This window comes from Tympanuchus pallidicinctus, unplaced genomic scaffold (assembly GCF_026119805.1).
Source record: "Tympanuchus pallidicinctus isolate F22 unplaced genomic scaffold, pur_lepc_1.0 scaffold21, whole genome shotgun sequence".
Taxonomy (NCBI): domain Eukaryota; kingdom Metazoa; phylum Chordata; class Aves; order Galliformes; family Phasianidae; genus Tympanuchus; species Tympanuchus pallidicinctus.
In genome coordinates this window covers 4,678,841-4,696,638 of record NW_026294733.1, presented here as the reverse complement: position 1 = coordinate 4,696,638, position 17,798 = coordinate 4,678,841, and the positions used below count along the sequence as shown (strand labels likewise).

General features: G+C 50.1%; 1 protein-coding gene across 7 annotated transcripts in view; it reads left to right on the top strand.

Annotated features, from left to right (window-relative positions):
- Positions 1-17,798, top strand: part of SH3PXD2B (SH3 and PX domains 2B) — a 516,634-nt gene that overhangs the window by 48,689 nt on the left and 450,147 nt on the right. For 3 of the 7 annotated variants that reach the window (XM_052684999.1, XM_052685002.1, XM_052685003.1), the window contains 10 exons: positions 710-735; positions 1,108-1,143; positions 6,164-6,298; positions 7,776-7,880; positions 8,563-8,646; positions 10,022-10,139; positions 11,334-11,560; positions 11,780-11,829; positions 12,482-12,607; positions 13,493-16,651. In XM_052684999.1, coding sequence (XP_052540959.1) covers positions 710-735; positions 1,108-1,143; positions 6,164-6,298; positions 7,776-7,880; positions 8,563-8,646; positions 10,022-10,139; positions 11,334-11,560; positions 11,780-11,829; positions 12,482-12,607; positions 13,493-14,923 — 2,338 coding nt within the window. In that variant the 3' untranslated portion in view covers positions 14,924-16,651. Of the gene's footprint in view, positions 1-709; positions 736-1,107; positions 1,144-6,163; positions 6,299-7,775; positions 7,881-8,562; positions 8,647-10,021; positions 10,140-11,333; positions 11,561-11,779; positions 11,830-12,481; positions 12,608-13,492; positions 16,652-17,798 lie in introns of those variants that run through there. The other 4 variants (XR_008207296.1, XR_008207297.1, XM_052685000.1 and 1 more) reach the window with 3 other exon arrangements.

The following is a 17,798-nucleotide window of genomic DNA, read 5'->3' as shown; positions in this document are numbered from 1 at the left end:
ATGCCCTAAAATTAATTGTGCCTGAAGTGAGTTGTGCCCAGGGTGTGAGGCTGTGCAGCAGCCATGTTTCTTATTGGCACTCTGGTGACGGAAGGGACACAAGACCTTTGGTTTCTAACTCATCTCAACAGGATGGCCATTGCTGACCATAGTGCCTCCTTGTGCCTATGAATAGCTCCTGTTTTGTGTTCATCCTTTCAACGCCACTTTAATGAGTTGTTCTGTTTTGAGGCACAAATGCTTGCCCCTTCCCCAGCCATGCTGCCTATCCTTCTCCCAGAAGAGGTGCAAGATATGGAGCAACTTCTGTATTTTCCTCTTGGTATTCAAAGTAGTGTCCACTCCTGTGACACCTGTGGACTATGCTGAGCAGGTTTGGGTTTCCCTTGCTCCTGACTGCTGCCAAATCATCATGGTTTGCATGTCTTTTCCAGGTGACATGGTGGGAGTTGTGGCTGTCAGAGTAAGTCACTGAGGAGCCAGACCAGTGGTCAAGCTTCACTCTGGGGAAAGCAAAAGCATTAAGTTACTCATTGAGAGGGAGAGAGGTGCAAGGCTGCTATCTGGCCTGTGGGGTTGTTAGCTGGTGTGAGGGAGGTCAGTGGCACTGCTGGGACCAGCACTGCTGTGCTCTCTTGCATAGGTTTCCTGTGGCAAACAACCCAGCTGTCCCCATCCCACTGTTGATGCTCTTCCTTCTCTTTTTCAGGGACCCCATTGGAAAGAAGAGATCTGGTAAGCACTCCTCTCCTCTCCAGTTTCACCATCTCCTCCTTCTACCCACAGGGCCTCCCAGTACTACACAGAGGTCTAACTCCACGATGGGCACTGCTTCCAACCCCTATGGGGCTCCCTAACATGCCAAGTCCTCTCCATGCCCCATCCCTGCCTCCTGGTGTGCTTCCGAAGAGGGAATGGCATTGAGGACATGAAGGCTGAAATTCCTTGTTGTCCCTGCAGGTGTCCCATGGAGGGATGGGGTGATGGGGAGAGCTGCAGGCACCTATCTGCTCATTCATTGAGTCATACCCACCATTGCAGTCACCCCCGCGTTCGTGTCTCTCCTCCCCTCACACCTTGTCTCCCCTCATTTTGTTCCTCCATCAGGGTTTATCCAGAGAACGGCCTCTTTCCTACAGAGAGGTAGTAACTGCCGCACGCTCCCTGGGCCTTGCTCTCGCTTTGCCTTTTGCTGCAGGACACTTGCTATGTGTGGTGGGCAAGCCCCTTGCATCAGCTGTCACATCCCTGTAGCTTTCTGTTGTGGCTGGTGGACTCAGGGCGGCAGTGGTGAGGAGGTGTGGCAGGCAAAGTGCCATGTCCCAGCCTCAGGAGAAGGACAGGGCTTTGTTTCCAGCCAGGTATGTGCAACCACAGAGTTACAGTGCCCTCAGGCCTAAGGAGTGTTTGAGCTGAGAGGTGACCACCATGGGGCTGCAAGTCTCCTGGTACAGTAGCACTTTATACTTCAGGGTTGCACCAGGTTGGGAACCTTTGGGTGGCTGGGTGAATCTGGGATGCTCTTCTCCTCAGGCCAGGGGCAGATCTCTGAAGGCCCCTTGGTTTTAGTGGTTATCTGAGGGCATCTTACAGCTGCAGGAGTTACTATGTGGCACCAGGACCTTTGGAAAAAGAGATCTGAGCCGTGGCTGAATGGAGATGCTGCTGAAATAGCTTTGGAAAGATTTTTGAGCTTGATAGTTGACGCTGCCTTAAGCTGTATAAGCAAATTTCACTTGTAAGATGAGTGGGTTCCTCTCTAAGGCAAGAGAAAAAGAACAGGGAAGACTTGAGACTGAATACTGTCCTTCTTTTCTGTTGGATCTGGAGGACATCCCTCCCTCGAGAACTGCTGCCGTCCCAACTTCTTACTGAGACAACTTGTAGGATGCGTATGACAAACAGATGTTGATTGCTCCAGTGGTGGCTCCTGGTTTTGCTTTGTTCTTCTGGGCCAGTCATAGCCAGATGATCTGACTGGCTAATGGGGCTGCCAGCATGGTTAAAACCTTCAGACAACATCTTCTCAAACTCTGACAGCTGCAAGGTATGTCTGGCAAAGCTGGGCCTTGCGAGGGCTGCTTTAGAGCTCTCACAAGCTCTTTTGCAAGCACAGGCTGCAGTTTTCACACTAGCTTTCTCCTGCTGTGTTGGTGTGTCTTACATGGTTTTGTCAGAGATGTGCTGAAGGTTTTGCTTTAAGCTGTGTTATTCCTTTCACTGCAAGCCCATGTGGAGGCAGAGAGAGGCATCTGGCTGTGGGTGGGATGAAAACAGGCTGTGCTTTTTTTTTCTTTTTTTTTTTTTTTTTTTTCACATCTTCTCTCTTTTGATAGAGTGGAGGTAAAATACAGACATAGAATCCCTTGTCTTGGAAGTGTCTCTGGTGTGATGGCTCAGTGGGAATGTCTGTTGGGTAAGGGAGGGATGTTATGTTTCCCTGTGAGAACAGTGTGTGTTTAGATCACTTCCATTAAGCAGGAGAAAAGAAGACCTGTCTAGGACTGAGGGGAAGGAAAAAATTAAATTCTGCTCTCAAAGAAACGAGTTATGTTTTTTTTTAAGGACACTGGCTGTTGGAGAAGCAGGAGTTTTTCTTCTGTTAGTGTATGGAGCTTTGTTCTGCCATCTCATTTCCAATAAGCCCATAGCAAAGTGGGCTTATGCGCAGCTCTCCCTCTTGCCCTGTAGGCATGGCAGGTTGACAAGTGACACTATGATGCTGCTGAGGGCAAAGAGAAAATGCTCTTTGGGATGCTGTTTGCTTAGCACCACTGAGAGAGAGGGAATGGAGAGTTTGGGTAATTCCCAAGCTAGATTCCTGTCCTGGCAGGACAGGGTGCAGCACTCTGACCATGGCACTGGTGTATGATTCGGCTGTGGCATATGTGCAGTAACCATCAGGGAAAGGTGTTTATGTGCAGTAACACTGCCACAAGCTGATGCTTTGTGCCAGATGCGTTCAGAGTCTCCTCTCACTGTTCCATGTTTTCTGGCAGAAGAAACAGAATTTGGTTCTATTACTGTCACCTGGAATCCACTCCTGCCTTGAGAAAGCCCCTGATGGTTCATCGGTTGCTCAAACTAGGCCTGCTTTGAGATGGCAAATAAGGAGTAAGACTCAAAAAAAAAAGGGCTCTTTTAATATAATCTCCTTGTGGAGGGGGCATCTGATAGATGCTAACAAGCAAAAATAATCGGAATTCCTTATTTCTGCAGCTCTGCCAAAGTGGGGTTCAAAGTGGGGTTGCTCTTGGAAGATGAGTGCTTCAGATCACCTGGCAGGTTTTACATGGTCTGTAGCCAAGCACTGGGTTGCAGTGAGTTGTAGTGCTGCCCATAGCCTTCCATGGGACCAGGAGACTCAAGGGACGTGGGTGGTTATGAGAAGGCTCAGAGACGGGCTCACCTGATGTTAGTTGGTGAGCATTATTTCCTGCTTATTCCCCACAGTCTGGAGCTTTAAAGACCAATTTGGCCACTGATTTAGGTATGCCTGATAGTAATCAGTCCCCAGACTCATTCAAGCATTCCTTTTCACTCCTTTCTGAATGCTGCAGAAGCACAGATGGAGATTCATGGGTTCATTGTGGCACTAATACAGTGCATAGAAGTCTGAGACTGTCTCAGCAGTTTTTATTTGGGTGGAGCTGCCTTAGAAGAGCTCCCATATCCCTGTCAGCCTTATTTCACATGCCTTCTTGTGTGGCCGCATCCCTTTTGCTGTGCTGTGCTGTGTTCCCACAATGGCTTTTGGTCTGAAATTTGTTTTATCTGGGACAATAAGCACAGCTCTCATATCCTACAGCAGCCATAGGAGGACCATTCTAAAACTCCAGAGTTTCTGGCACTATTTTAGATGGTTACGTTTATCCCATTGCTATTTTAAGGGACTAAGTCTGCCCATAAATAGGATGCTTTATTGTTGACTGTATTTTTGTGGTTGAGGATGATTATGCCAGGTGAAAGCACTCCTCAAATTAACTCCTACTTCTTCCTCCAAGCTTGGTTTACCAGTTCTGTTGCTGGTTTAATAGATACATTGGAGGATCCAGAATTGCCTGCTGAAACTACAAATAGCCTCGGAGCATTGTTTGTAATTACAGCTGGGGAGGCAGAAAGGAGAGTATTTCTCTCTTCCTGTAGCTGTTATTCTGCTCTCAGGGGCTGAGTAAAACCTCTGATCACTATAAGCACAAACCTTTAATTGAGTTAGTAAAACAGTCTCCAAATTCCTGGCTTCCTCCACTCACTTCAGGGGCCTATTTTTGTTTGGTGCCCCACCTCTTGGTTATGGCATGGAGGAAGCTTTCATTAGTGGTCACAGATCCTTTGTACTTGGTCAGCTCACCTGCAGCTCTGCAGAGGGCTGTTTATAGCAGATGAGCTTGGACAATTTGCCTCTTCTTCCTTTAATGAGTGTCCTGAAAAAGACACTGTTCATTTAAATGTTGGTTGTGGTCATTCTTACTCAGAACCAGTTTGAGAGGTGGTGACCTGAGGGAGCAGAGGGTTCCAGTGCTGCTGTTAGATCCTGTCCATCTCTACTCATCCCTCTTGCTCTGCTCATTGCAGGATTGTGCCCTGCAATATGTTCCACTATAGGAAAGATCTCTGACCTCTTACATAATGGGGAAGCCACTGAGTCCTCTTGTAGTGCAGTAACGTAGAAATGTCTTCCTGATTTGTTTCGCCTTTATATCCTAAGGGAACGCCACTCTTTGTATCACTGCTTTCTGGCACCCTCCTGAGCTCGGGAGCTCATTGTCTGATGCATCTGCCCTGCCCTGGCAGCCAGAGAGCAGCGGTGATTTCCACAGCTGGAGGCCCCTACAGCCCCAGTAAGGGTGACTTAACAGCTACGCTCAGGTGTGTGAGTCTTTCATGTCACTTGCGCTATAATAATTAATACTGTTCTATTTCCAAAGCACTTGGCAAATATTAATTAATTTTTACTGCACCTGGGAGAATTGGGTAATAGAACAGTATCCTCAACTGGCAGGCTGTGAAGCTGCCAGGCAAAGTGTTGCGCTGGAGGCTTGGGACAGCAGGGAGAAGAGTACAGGCACTTCTGACACCTTTTTGCTCCTCAGAGGTTTTTGCAGGCAGACAGGCAAGTGCTGCCCGTGCTGAGTAACCAAGTGACTTGGTGCAAGGCTGAGCCCAGGGGAATGCCCTCTATGGTGGGACTGAGGGGTCAGAATTCAGTGCTGAGCGTCTGCAGAGCCCTGGGTTGCTTTGTGATCTCCCTGCACGTGGTGTCACAGCAAACGTCTGTGTGCTTGTGGGAGTGGGGGAGTTTTGCTGCATGCAGAGAGATGAACTTAAGGGCACATTTCTAAAGCGGAGATCGATTTGACTTGAAAGCTCTGTTCTTCCTTGGTAAGTGGTGCCAAGAAAATGGGACGGATCCATATCCAGAGCACTCTCCTAAATAAAAACGTGCTTGGAAGGTATAAATGATGATGGCCTTCTTGTGCCCAGCAGATGCCTCCTGGTTCACTGGTGCAGTGCTGGCTGGCCCCTCACCTTAGCCTGCAGTGCCACCTTCAGCCTGGCCAGCTCGGCACAGCCAGCCAGGGCTCCCTGGCTGCTTCCACCCCTGTCAGATGTCAGGCCCCTTGCTGGCGCAGGGCACGCTCTGCTTTCTGTATATCCTGTCTGTCTGGTCCTACTGGGGCATTTCTTCTCAGTGGACGTGAAATTGGGATCTTCTGCAGGAGTTGAGCAGTATTAGTAGAACAAAGAGCCAAGACAGCAAACTGCTGGCAATCTGTGAGAAGGGCAGCGATGGGGCTGCTGTTGTACCCTGCAGATGCCCTTCTGCCTGGGTGTGCAGGCGTTCAGGCAGGAGCAGCAGAACTCTGTGCAGGCTGTGTGTGCTGGGCTGGGTCAGAGCAGGTTCATGTGCTGGTCTCGTGGTGGTGGTGGGCTCACTTGGATGGCTCTGAGCAGGAGGTGGGAGCAAGTGCAGGGCCTCACCTGGCTGTACCTGTCTCACCTGGCTGCTGGTTTGGTCCCTCTCCTCCTCACTCTGCCCAAGCCTCTGGCTCACATCTCTCACGCTGGGGTGCCCAGGGTGTCCCGGAGCTGCTTGGGAGCAGTGCTCTCAGGAACTGCTGCTGACCTCGGCACGCGGCTGGGTTCTTGTCCCCCTGTGCAGGAGCTGACTCTGCCTCGGTCGATCCCTTGGTGCTGGAGCAGTATGTCGTGGTGGCCAACTACCAGAAGCAGGAGAGCTCCGAGATCAGCTTATGCGTGGGCCAGTTGGTGGATATCATTGAGAAGAACGAATCAGGTACAGAGAGCCAGGCTTGGCGGAGAGCTGCTGGTCTGCTCTGCACCTCAGAGCAGGGACAGGAATAGCAATCCTGTACTGTTGGTGTCTTTAATAGGAAGGGAAGCAAAACAGCCCAAGGGCACCTCAAAGGGATGTCCTTGGATGGTCAGCTTAAGTAGAATGTGAAGGAAGCTTCAGTCTGCAGGATTTCTGCATGAGTGTGGACAGAACTTAAGGATTCTCTCTGAAGGAAGGGTCTGATTACCTGCTGTGCTGAGCACTAGGTGCCATCCATCTTCTGCACTCTCACTTTATGCTTCTTTGTGCTGAGAAATGTGGCTGAGGGGTCCTGTGGCCAAAAGACAGTCCCAGGGCTGGCGGGCTGGTTTTGCAGATGTGTGGACACTGGCTGTGGAAGATCCACTGTGCAGCTTCAGTTCCTGCCCCTCCAAAAGAAAGCTGTGCAGTGCTCAGCCACTCAGCCCTGTGCTTGCTACACCTTCAGCAGGCTCTTACCCTCTGCAGGGGGAAGCTGTTATGTCATGGGTCCACCTTGTGGAGTTCATTGAATAGGGGAATTTATCCCCTGAAGTGAATACAAGTTGCTGAGGGAGTTTAAAGGTAAATTATGAAAATAGATTTTAAAATTCTTGAAACCTCATCCCAAGAGAATTAATTGAACCAGCAGCTTTTTGAGAATGAGAAAAATAAAAGCAACCCTAAAGCAAGTGAAACCTATTAGCACAGCCAATTGAACAGGTATGGCAAATCATTTATTTATGAAATGTCAGCTCTGATTTTCCTTTCCATGCAGGTAGCTGCTGCTTCCCTCCCTGACAATCTAGTTGTCTTTCTAAATGGCTCGCTGGTGGTATTCTGAGAATAATGCTTGGTTGTAATTTTTTCCCTCTGAAGACACAAACAGCTTGTGCTTTTCATAACTGAGGAGCATTAATTCATTTTGATCGGACACGCAGGGTGGCCCAGGATTGCTATGGCCTCTGTGGAGCTGGCCAGGTTTCCACTGGGAGAGCTCATGTTTGAATCCTGCATTTGCTCTTAGCTTTTAAAATTTGCTGTTTCCACAAATGTAAAGAAGGCGAGAGCACAGCAGGAGTCAGTTATCGATTTGCAGACAGTGTATTCATCTCTGCTAATTAGACTAGGCTTGCTGACCCATGCTGAGGGACAGTGAACCATGAAGGAAAAAAAAAAAAAAGGAAAGCAAATGAGGTGGCTGGAGTCATTCAGCTCTCATAGTCTGTCCTGATTTTTGTGGCTGTGGGGAGGGAACCATACAGGTAAATACCATAACGCTGCAACTCTCCCTTGCTGCTCCCTTTCAGGTAGCACATGGCTCTTTTGCTTTGGAGTGATCTCAGCCTCTCGTGTGGTAGCATAAGGGGGCAGAGCCCCCCCAGACTCAAGGTTGGTAGGAAGGGAAGTGGCTTTAGGTTGATGTCCTTGGCTGAGCCAGCTGCTCTTTTCTTCCTAGGCTGGTGGTTTGTGAGCACATCAGAGGAGCAAGGCTGGGTGCCAGCGACCTGCCTGGAGGCCCAGGATGGTGTCCAGGATGAGCTCTCAATGCAGCCTGATGAAGGTAAGATGTGGCTAGAGACAACAGTCCCAGTTTCTGTCCAATATGCCGAGTGGCTTGCAGGACTTTGTAGTTCTGTCTGGCCTAGTGAGAAGAGCCCTGGGAAGAACAGAGACACAAGTGCTGCAGTTACATGTGCCCTTAACAGTCCTACCTATGCAGTGCTGTACCAGGAGTGAGGCTGGTGGATATTGGCAGTATAACTGCTGCCTTTTCTGTTCCCCCAGTGGAGCTGAAGGTGCCTCCTGCAGGGAAGACCCAGTCCTGCCATCACATCTCCTTTACTCCCAGAGAGCACTGGAGGAGCAACCAAGCTCCTAGGGCAATTCCTGTGTCTTCTAATCTCATGCAGAAAGCAAGAGTATGCATGAGCTCATGTTGTGAGAATCGCAAAGTTGCAGCCTTTCTGTACAACAAAACTGTATACAGTAAATCCAAAACACCTCTGGAGAACACATCCTTCCTTCTGATCACTGTATGCTCAGAGCAGTGCTGTAGTTTGCTCAGCCCATTGCCTAGGGAGGTAGAGGTGGGAGGAGGGTCCAAAATGGGGAGGGCTCTTGGCGGGGTCCCAGTGGGTACAGTCTCTGCCTCTCTCTGGTGTCCCCTGTCTGCTCTTAGACCTGAAGTGCTGCCTCCTTACGTCCTCTCTTATCCTCCTGCTTCCCCGACATGCTCTCCCCAGTCCCATGGAGATACTGGTCTCTGCCCAGGCATGTTGGCCGCCGTCGGACTCTTGGGGACTTGTACACAAGTGGATGGGGTCAAGGTGGACTTTGTAGAGATGTATTTGACTGCCTTTGTTTTGTGCTTGGTGCTTTGTTGTGTGCATGTTTGATTGCTTTGCATGTGATGAACTTTGCTTGTGTCATTGCTTGGTACATGCTGTATGTGCTCTTCAACCTTCTGGCAGGCCCATTCATGTCCACTTCTCTTTCCTCTGCCAGCTATTCCTTCTAACATTTTTAGACTTGTTTTGGGTATGCAGGCTGGAGTTTCTACTTTCTCCCAACACATTTATGCAGATTTCTTGCAACTGCTGCCTTAGGCCCTGCATGAGCCCTTTCATTTGCACAAAGTGGGTGGGGAATGAAGTCTTCCTACAGCTTTGCTCTTCTGAGAGGACAAAGACATGAAGTCTGTGTAGCGGGGATATAAGAATGTCCAGAGGTATGGGTTTTGGAGATAGTGTAAAGGGCATTTTGTGAAAAGTCTATTGTAGCACTGCTTAAGCACAGAATTGCAAACTTTCCTGGATTTAATCCAGAAATTATAGGACCAAATGAGGGAGAAGAATAGATGGATAAACCATTTTGTCTGACAAGCTGCCCACGTGGCTGTTAGGATATTTACCCTTCCCCTTGAAGGGCAGAGCATCAGTGTCCCTGCTCACTGTTGTTTCATCCAGCAGACAGTCCAGGCCTATTACGTGGTTTTGAGTAATCTCTCGAGGAACATGACTGCTGAATAGGGAAATTCATGTAGACTTGCTGTCATAGAGCAGCTGGAGAGCAGCCGTGTCTGAGAGCACAACTGTGTTGGGGTTGCTTCCTCAGGTCTCTGGAATTCCTTTCCCTGTATAGCAGAGGTTTTTTTTTTTTCAGAGAAATCTGAACTGAAATGGATGGATACAAGGGCAGATAGAGGGAGAGCTATTGTATAAATCAAGATAAAAGGAGCTTCGTGTAGATAGTCCATGTTGAGGAGAGTGTTAATTGCTTTGTTTCCAAACATGGTGGCTAGTACTGGAAGAACTGTATTTGTAAAAGGGTGAAGGGCCAGCCATCCAGTTTGGATGTCTTTTCTAGCCCCTGGAGGGGTGTGTTTTCAGGAACAGTAGGTATTTGGAAGAGTGAAGGCAAAAAGCAACTGGAAGGGAAAGCTTGAGCAATGTATGAAAGGAAAAGAAGGGGTGTTCTGTGCCTCCTCAGGCTGTCAGCGGGGAAAGTCACAAAGCTTGTGTTTCAAAATGCATCCAAAATGCATCTTTTGACACTGACATTTCTCTTCCAAATGGTTGTGTATCTTTATGTGTTTGCACCTTTGTTACAAGGATTACTGTTCATAGAAAGCACGTAACCACTGTTCAATAGAGTTCAGCTTTTGTAGAATTTATCTGTGAAACTGCATTTTCTTTCCAACAGAGGAGAAGTACACAGTTATTTACCCATACACCGCCAGAGACCAGGACGAAATGAACCTGGACAAAGGAGCAGTGGTGGTGGTGATCCAGAAGAACCTGGAGGGCTGGTGGAAAATCAGGTGCTGTCCCTGCCTCTTGCACTTCGCTGACAATGCAGGCTATGCAAAGCAGAGACCCATGGTACCATCCAAGTAAAGCAAGTGTAGGACATCAGAGAGGGCAGAGGAGCAGAACTCATTTCTCTCCATCCCTATGTATCAAAGTTAACTGAAATTCAGGGCTTCAGCCAAGCGTAGTTGTGGTTAAACACCTTTAAAATCCCCTAGTGCCCTGTGCTGAGGAGGTGGACTGCATCACAGCATCACATGCCCCAGCAGCTCGAAAGGAAGCGGTAGAAGGGCATTAATGTTACATCATGTCTTACTGACAGGAAAAGCAGCGAGTGTCCTGGAACCAGGCTGGATCCTCTGGCTGTGTTAGGAGGTTTCTGTGGAGAAGAGCCATTCTCTGGGCCAGGTCTGCTGTGTACAGGGTGTGCTGAGGCCAAACACTCCCAGTCATCCTAAGCTGATCCTTGTTTTCTCCTGGAAGCTCATTTTCACTTCTCTGTGATCTCACAAACAGCTGGACTTGAACAGGGTGGGAACATGTGCCACCATTTTCTTAACCTTATGCTGAACCTGTGGTATTGGCAGCAGCAAAGGCCCAGAAAAATGTCCATTGACTTTTTGAGCACAGGAGAGCTGCCACGAGAGCTCTAAAGGCAATTACAAGCTCAGGAGCCTGTGCCATCTGAGCACAGTGCCTGTAGCTCAGCCAACAGGAGAGCCTCTGATGCTGGCGCAAGACCCTTGAGCATAGCAGGAAAGCTCTGAGGATGTGGTTTTTCAATCAGGTCATGGACTGGTTTTTCTCCTAAAAAGTGCAGATGTAGAGCAGGGAATGGATCCAGGCTGTGCTCCGTCCAGAGAACAGGTACATCAGTCCTAGCGGCAGAACCCTCTGGTTTTCCCCTTTGTTTCCCCCACCAGTGCATTTCATTCCTGAACTGGTTCCATTGCTGAGATGAACTCAGGCTTCACACTGCTCTCAGCCCTCCGGCTGCAGTCAGTTATTGCTGCGGCTCTCCAGGTGCCCAGAGGATGCAGAGCCTGATTCTGAGCAAGTTCATTTTGCCCAGGTCATTGCTTGTGCCACGCTGACTCTGGGACGTGTGGTGACCCTGTGTTGCTGCAGTGCAGTGGGTTGCTCCGTTGTGCAGACTTGTGGTGGCACTGTGACTCCATGCAGTGACACTGCCGTTGTCACCACAGGTACCAGGGCCAAGAAGGCTGGGCTCCTGCCTCCTATCTCAAGAAAGGGAATGGAGAGATGTTCTCACAGAAGCTGGGGTCTGGCTCCTCCACTCATTCCTGTGCCTTGGATCTGGATGGCATCTCCCGGCAGCAGGTTGTCACCAGCCGAGAGAAGGATGGGCTCGCTGGCCAGAGGGATGGGAGGTTTGACAACCGTCCCCTGCCCAACGCTGACATCCGCCGCAGTAAGTGGTGGGTTGGGAGGACACTGGTGGTGGCTGGGTGTCAGTGCAGCCCTTCCTGCATGCTTCCAGGCAGCGCAGCACAAAAAGGGGGCAGAAAGCTCTGCAGGTAGGTCTCGAGGTGGCACCGCCTTTCTGTTGCGTTTTTTCACTCCCCTTCTGGAAAATCTTATGGAACCAAAAACTAGACCCTCAACAGCATCTGAAATCCTTTCTCTGCAGAGTCACCGAAGATGAGGCAGAGACCCCCTCCTCGCAGAGATCTCACTATAGTAAGTGTATTCTGAGCCCTCCCAGAGGCTTGGAGACCCAAAGAGGGGGGAGGTATCAGATATGATGGCTGATTCTTGATTATTTATTTATTTATTTTTTTTAAGCATCTGCTTACTGTTAAAGTCATCACTGGGGAGGGAATACTGGGATAGGCAGTCCCTGCTTGGGACCAGTGCAGCTATCCCTACATCCCACTTGCCAGCTGACATAGAAGAGCAGTAATGGGAAAGGGAACTGGAGAGAAACATGAAAAGGGGACATTGGTCACTGGCTACTCTTTGCTTGGGGTGGACTCTGCTCTTAGTGGGGGCTTGAGCATGCATGCTGTCTTTCTTCTGTCTGAAGTCCTAAATTGTATTTAGGTAAAACTTTGGTCGGTCTGTCCTTCAAGGCTAGTTTGCCAGTGCAATGTAGCAAACTGTCTCTCTCCTTCTGGAGAGAGTAATTCTGCTGTCAGTAATAGCTATGGGCAGTTTTCTGATCATCCTGAAAGCATTTTGCTGCTTTGTGTTGATGAGGATGCTGCATGGGCTGAGCCGATCTCCTTGGTGTGCTTGGGCTACCTGGTTGTTCTGCAGGCTGTTGGTCTGTGCACACATTATGTTGCACCTTCTGTAGAAACATGCTGATGGGTTTTCTTTATTTTCATAGCCACGTGGTTTGAACCTGCCTAAACCTCCTGTCCCTCCTCAAGTGGAAGAGGAATATTACACCATTGCTGACTTCCAGACCACCATCCCTGATGGCATCAGCTTCCAGGCAGGAATGAAAGTAGAGGTGAGTCTGTCCCTGCGCTCTTTGCATCTTCACTTCCTAATTTCCATTGCTCTGGGACCTCTTTCAGGCAGGAGCTCCCTTTCCAGGCAGGAAATGCCACAGTGTCCTGGGTGTTTGTGATTACCTCTGGACATAACATCACAGGCTATCCTCCAGCAGGAGAGAAACCTGTAAGAGCTTGTGAGACTTTACAATCCCTGGTGTTCTTGTGGCCTTCTGGCCCCTGAGTATGGTGTTATCTGAGCTCATGGAAAGTAAGACTACGTGACAAATAGAGTTATAGGTGACATTCTTTTTATTACTTAGGACAAATATAATCCTATAAGCCCAGAACTGTTTACTTGGCACAGCTGGTTTTGCTCACAGAATCCCTGTTGTAGATGTGATTTTTGTTTTTTCGGACTGTATACACTGTGCCTTCCTATGGGGATTTTTCTTTTATGGCTGCCCCACTTTGCTCATCCCATGTCCCGGTCCCACTTCAGCAGTGCACTGAAACCAGCCAGCTGCTGATCAGCGCAGTGACATGGGGTTGATCATTCCAACAGTGCCACACAGTGGCCACTGCCTGCACCCAGCATCCCAGCTGTGTCTGCTGCAGCATCTTTGGCGTGGCTGTTTGGTTCCTCAGTCATGCACGTCCCTTAGCAGGATTCCCTCCTTTTTGGATACCAGTCTTGTGCTTTTCATGCTGAGCTGAACATGCAGTTGGAAAAATGTTGTTTTCTGGATTTTCACATGATTATATTGTATTTAGATATCAAGTTAGGGAGGCAGAAGCCTCAAATTCATGTGTCACTATGATGTTATTTCAGAGATACCAAGCATCCCCTTTTTTGCAGAGTGCATGAGTGCGCACTACTGAGGTCTCCTTTCCTCCTGCAGGTTATCGAGAAGAACCTGAGTGGCTGGTGGTACATTCAGATTGAGGAGAAGGAAGGCTGGGCCCCTGCTACGTTTATTGATAAATACAAGAAAACCAGCAACGCGTCCAGGCCGAACTTCTTGGCTCCGCTGCCCAGTGAGATGGCCCAGCTCCGGCTGGGGGATGCTGCAGCAGAAAGCAGTGCCACAGAAGAAGCAACAGGACCATGCAGGCCTCTGCCGGAGGCTCCTCCAAATGGCATGGACTGTGGTACGAAGTGGGCCAAGGACTGCAAGGGGAAGGAGGCTGCTGAGAGCGGGGACCTGGCCTTCACTTGTGGCTATGAGGAGATCTCAGACCGGGATGTGGAAGAGAAGCCCAGCCTGCCACCCAGGAAGGAGTCCATCATTAAGTCAGAAGGCGAGTTGCTGGAGAGGCAGAGGCCTCCCCCCAAGCCTCCAGGCATGATTTTGCCAATGATCCCCCCGAAGCAGTCAGCAGCCCCAAAAGACAGCAAGAAGCCTGAGCTGAAACCTGAGAAGAGCAAACTCTTCCAGCTGAAGAATGAAATGGGGCTGGAATGCGGACACAAGGTGTCAGCCAAGGAGGTGAAAAAGCCAAACCTCCGGCCCATTGTCAAGCCAACCAAGCCAAAAGCTGAGCCTGCAGAGGACAAGCCTGAGCCAATCACTCAGAACCCCTTCTTGAAGTCAAGACCTCAAATCAAGCCCAAACCCGCCGCAGCCCCTCGGACTGACCCTCCTCCAGCTGATGACAAACTGGACATTTGCAGCCTGCGGAGCAAGCTGAGACCTGCCAAGTGCCCAGAGAAGCCCGCTGAGCAGGACACCACCGCCAGCGAAAGCTCCTGCAGTAACCCTGCAGTTGCCCCAGAGGCTTCTGGAAGGTTTCAGGAGCGACCAAGCATAGAGAGCAAAGCCCTTCCCAAATGCCCCCCAGGCCCAGCTGTTGCCCTGGCTGCCCGAGAGCCCACACCGCAGCGCCCGGTTGTGCCGCCCCGCCGGCCTCCGCCACCCAAGAAAATGACGTCTCCTGTTGCTGGCCCCGCGCCTGAAGCCAGGGCATCCCCGCTGCCAGGGAGGCCCATGCTGGTTCCCCCCAAAGCCAGGCCCTTCCTGTCTGCTGCCATCCAAGACGAAGCCAAAGCGAAAAGCAGCATAGGCCCAAAGGTAATATCCAAAGTGGTGGAGAGAGGGGAAGGAAGGGAGAGGACGTCAGCCCCCTTCTCCAACCCAGATGTCTCCAAGGAAGCTCTCTACGTGGCAGTGGCGGATTTTGAGGGTGACGAGGAGACCAACAGCTTTAGAGAAGGGACTTTGTTTGAAGTGCGTGAGAAGAACAGCAGCGGCTGGTGGTTCTGCAAGGTCCTGACTGGGGGGCCCTGCTGGGAGGGCTGGATCCCTTCCAACTACCTGCGGAAGAAGCCATAGCCTGTCCTGTTTACACGGTTGGAGGTTCCCTGTTCTCCCACCTATTTAATTAGAGTCTTAATTTATAGTTTTCCGTAAGGCTGGCTTTAAAAAATAATAATTGAAATCCCATACATTCCAGCTGATGCCCCTCTCCTGCCCCGAGCTCCTGCTCTCTCTTGGCCTGGCATAGCAGCCCTACATGTGGGGTACAGTGGCCAGCACAGTTCTCCATGCTGGGGAGAGCCTTGGTAGATGGGTTTTGCCACCTGTACAGGGAATTCAAGAAGCAGCAGCGGCCAGGGAGAGAAACGCAGCTTGGTTTGGTATCAGTGAAGGAAATGTGGCCTCATGGATGGATTTGCTTTTCAGTGAGGCTCAGGGTCATGATTGAATGTTGTATGTTGTATTGCTTAATCCAAGTGTGTAGCAGAGTCGTACAAGGGATGTGGCAAATGGGGGGGACTGTTGCTCAGAACGGTCTGTCCCCATAGCCCTGCGTGCATTTGCAGACATGAATACACGCTGGAGGCACTCTGGGCTCTGCCTTGCTTTCCCCTGCACATGCATTGGACAGTCCCATGGTCTCTCCCCATTCCACAATGACAAGTGTTAACTTAAACATCCTCCTGGTGGGAAAAAAAGAAGGAAAAAGAAAAGAAAAAAATGCGCATGAACACATACAGCAAGTCCTCTTTGCAGACTGTACCTTGCCATGTTACAGCCAAACAACAAGAGGTGTTTTGCTTCGGTAGCTGAAGAATACTATGCAACACACAGAGGACCACGATGACCCCAGAATCCCTGGAAAGAGGATGCTTTGTTTCCCTTCTGACACAGACTGCACTGCCTGTTGGACTAATAGGGGACCACCTGTTCCCATGACCCACTGAGCTTCCCAGGGCTGGCAGGCAGCAGCCAGGTGGGTCTTCCAGTAGGTGCTGATCTTATCAAGTGCAATCCGGAATGTGGGAGCTCAGCTACTCATCGCATCCAGTTGTGAGGTGTGGCTGGTGCTCAGGTGCTCCCTCCTTTGTCACCCCAGCTTTCTGTCCTCCTGTCCACAAGTGCTTTCAGCTCACCCTGTGTGTTGGTTGGCTCTGGGGGCATCAGGTCAAACAGAGCGGGTTTTATTTCCACACTGACACTGCTGCCTGCTGGGCCTGATCCTGCTGGCAGTGGTGTGTGTCCCAGGGGGAGGATTAAAGTGGTCTGCTTGGCTGCCTCTTCTTTATGCCACTTTCTTCTCTTGCAGATTCAGAGCCACGTTTCTTTCTTTAGAAGAGCTTCATGCCCTTTGCTTCGGTGGGTTTGTGGTTGACCAAGCCTATGTGCCCTTGTTATTCTAATTGCAAGGGGAAGTGCTGCAGATGCAGCTCTGCAGCCACATTGTTTGGCTGCTGAAAACAATAAATGTTCTCCTTTTAATTTGAGGTTGGTGGAATTGAAGACAGTCTGCACGCCAGAGCCATGCTACTCCCTCCCCTGTGCACCTTCTGCCTTCCCATGTCCTGTGCTTTCTGCGCTGGAATTGTGGACTTAAAGATACATCTTTGTATATGCAAACTGGGCAGGGTTGCACTGGGAAGGTGATGGTTCATCCCAGCCCCACTGTAGCTATAGGGAAGCCCTCACCATTCCAGCAATGCCAGAAGCCCAAAGGTGCATTTAGGTTGCAACCTAACCCAGTAACAGGTCCCCATTAGGAGGTGTTGGTGCGTTCCCTGGAGAGTTGCACAGTGGGTTGGGGAAGAAATGCTGCCTTTTCTCTGCTCCAGTAAAACTCTTTTGCTGTGGCAATGAGGGGGGCCAGGCTGAGATAAGGCAAAGCAGCCCAGCTGAGCCATGTGGGACATAGGTCCACATCCCCTCTGGCTGCTGGCAGTCACAGTGGGGTGAAAGCAGTGTGCCCTTGTCCCAGGACGGCAGATCCTTGCTCCTTCTGTGCTGAATGTCCTAACCCCTGAAATGGCTCCACTTTCTCTGCCTCGTCATCGCCCTCACTGATCCCACTGTTCCTCACCAAGAACAATCCTCTTTCTGTTGCTTCTTTCTGTTGCTTCCAGCCTAAATGAGGGCTATTTCTGCTTTCCTCCCAGCCTGGGCCTCAGAACTCGTCCTGCTTCATTTTACTGACACAAGTACTGTATTGGGCTCGTTGAGCACATGACAGCATCAGTCTTTTGTTTCCAAAGATCTTCCCAGCATCACAGAGGTGTCATCCTCGGTGTGACAGGGGCAGCAGGACCCTTACCCCTTCCTGCCGCTCTTCTGTCTGCAACGGCACAGGAGCCCCAGCAGGAAGGTGCCACACAGGTGTGCCAGCCCTCTGTGCTTCCATCTGGCGGTACCTTGTGGGTGCTGAGCCCCCGACTGCCTCGTGAGGAGGAGGAGGTTGGCCAGTGGTACTCAGGCATCTCAGCGGGGGGATGTGGGGAGCTGGGGGAGAGGGCTGGGGGCGCCAGCTCAGTCTCACTCGCTCTCAGTGCGTCTGCCCAGGTCTCGCTGTACGATGTAAGCGTGTATAAATCTGCATTACTGTGGGCGGGTGGGGGTGGCAGCGGAAGATAGATGTAGCTGTGTAAGTGCCGTATCTATACGTTCACCATTAGGGGTTGGGTTTCGTGGGTTGGTTTTTTTGTTGTTGGTTGATTTTTTTTATTTTTATTTTTTTTCATTCAGTGGGGTTTGGAAGTTTGGTTTTTGTTTTTTTTTTTTGTTTTGTTTTGTTTTTTCAATTTTAATTTTTTTATTTTTTTCCTTTTTTTAAGAAATAAAAAGAAACTGCTTGACTGGTTTCAAGCACCCCTGTGACCCCGTCTCTGCCTGGTGTGTGTCTGTGCTGCTCCTGGGCCCCAGCTCTGCATAGGGACTGCTCTGGGCACTGCACACGATG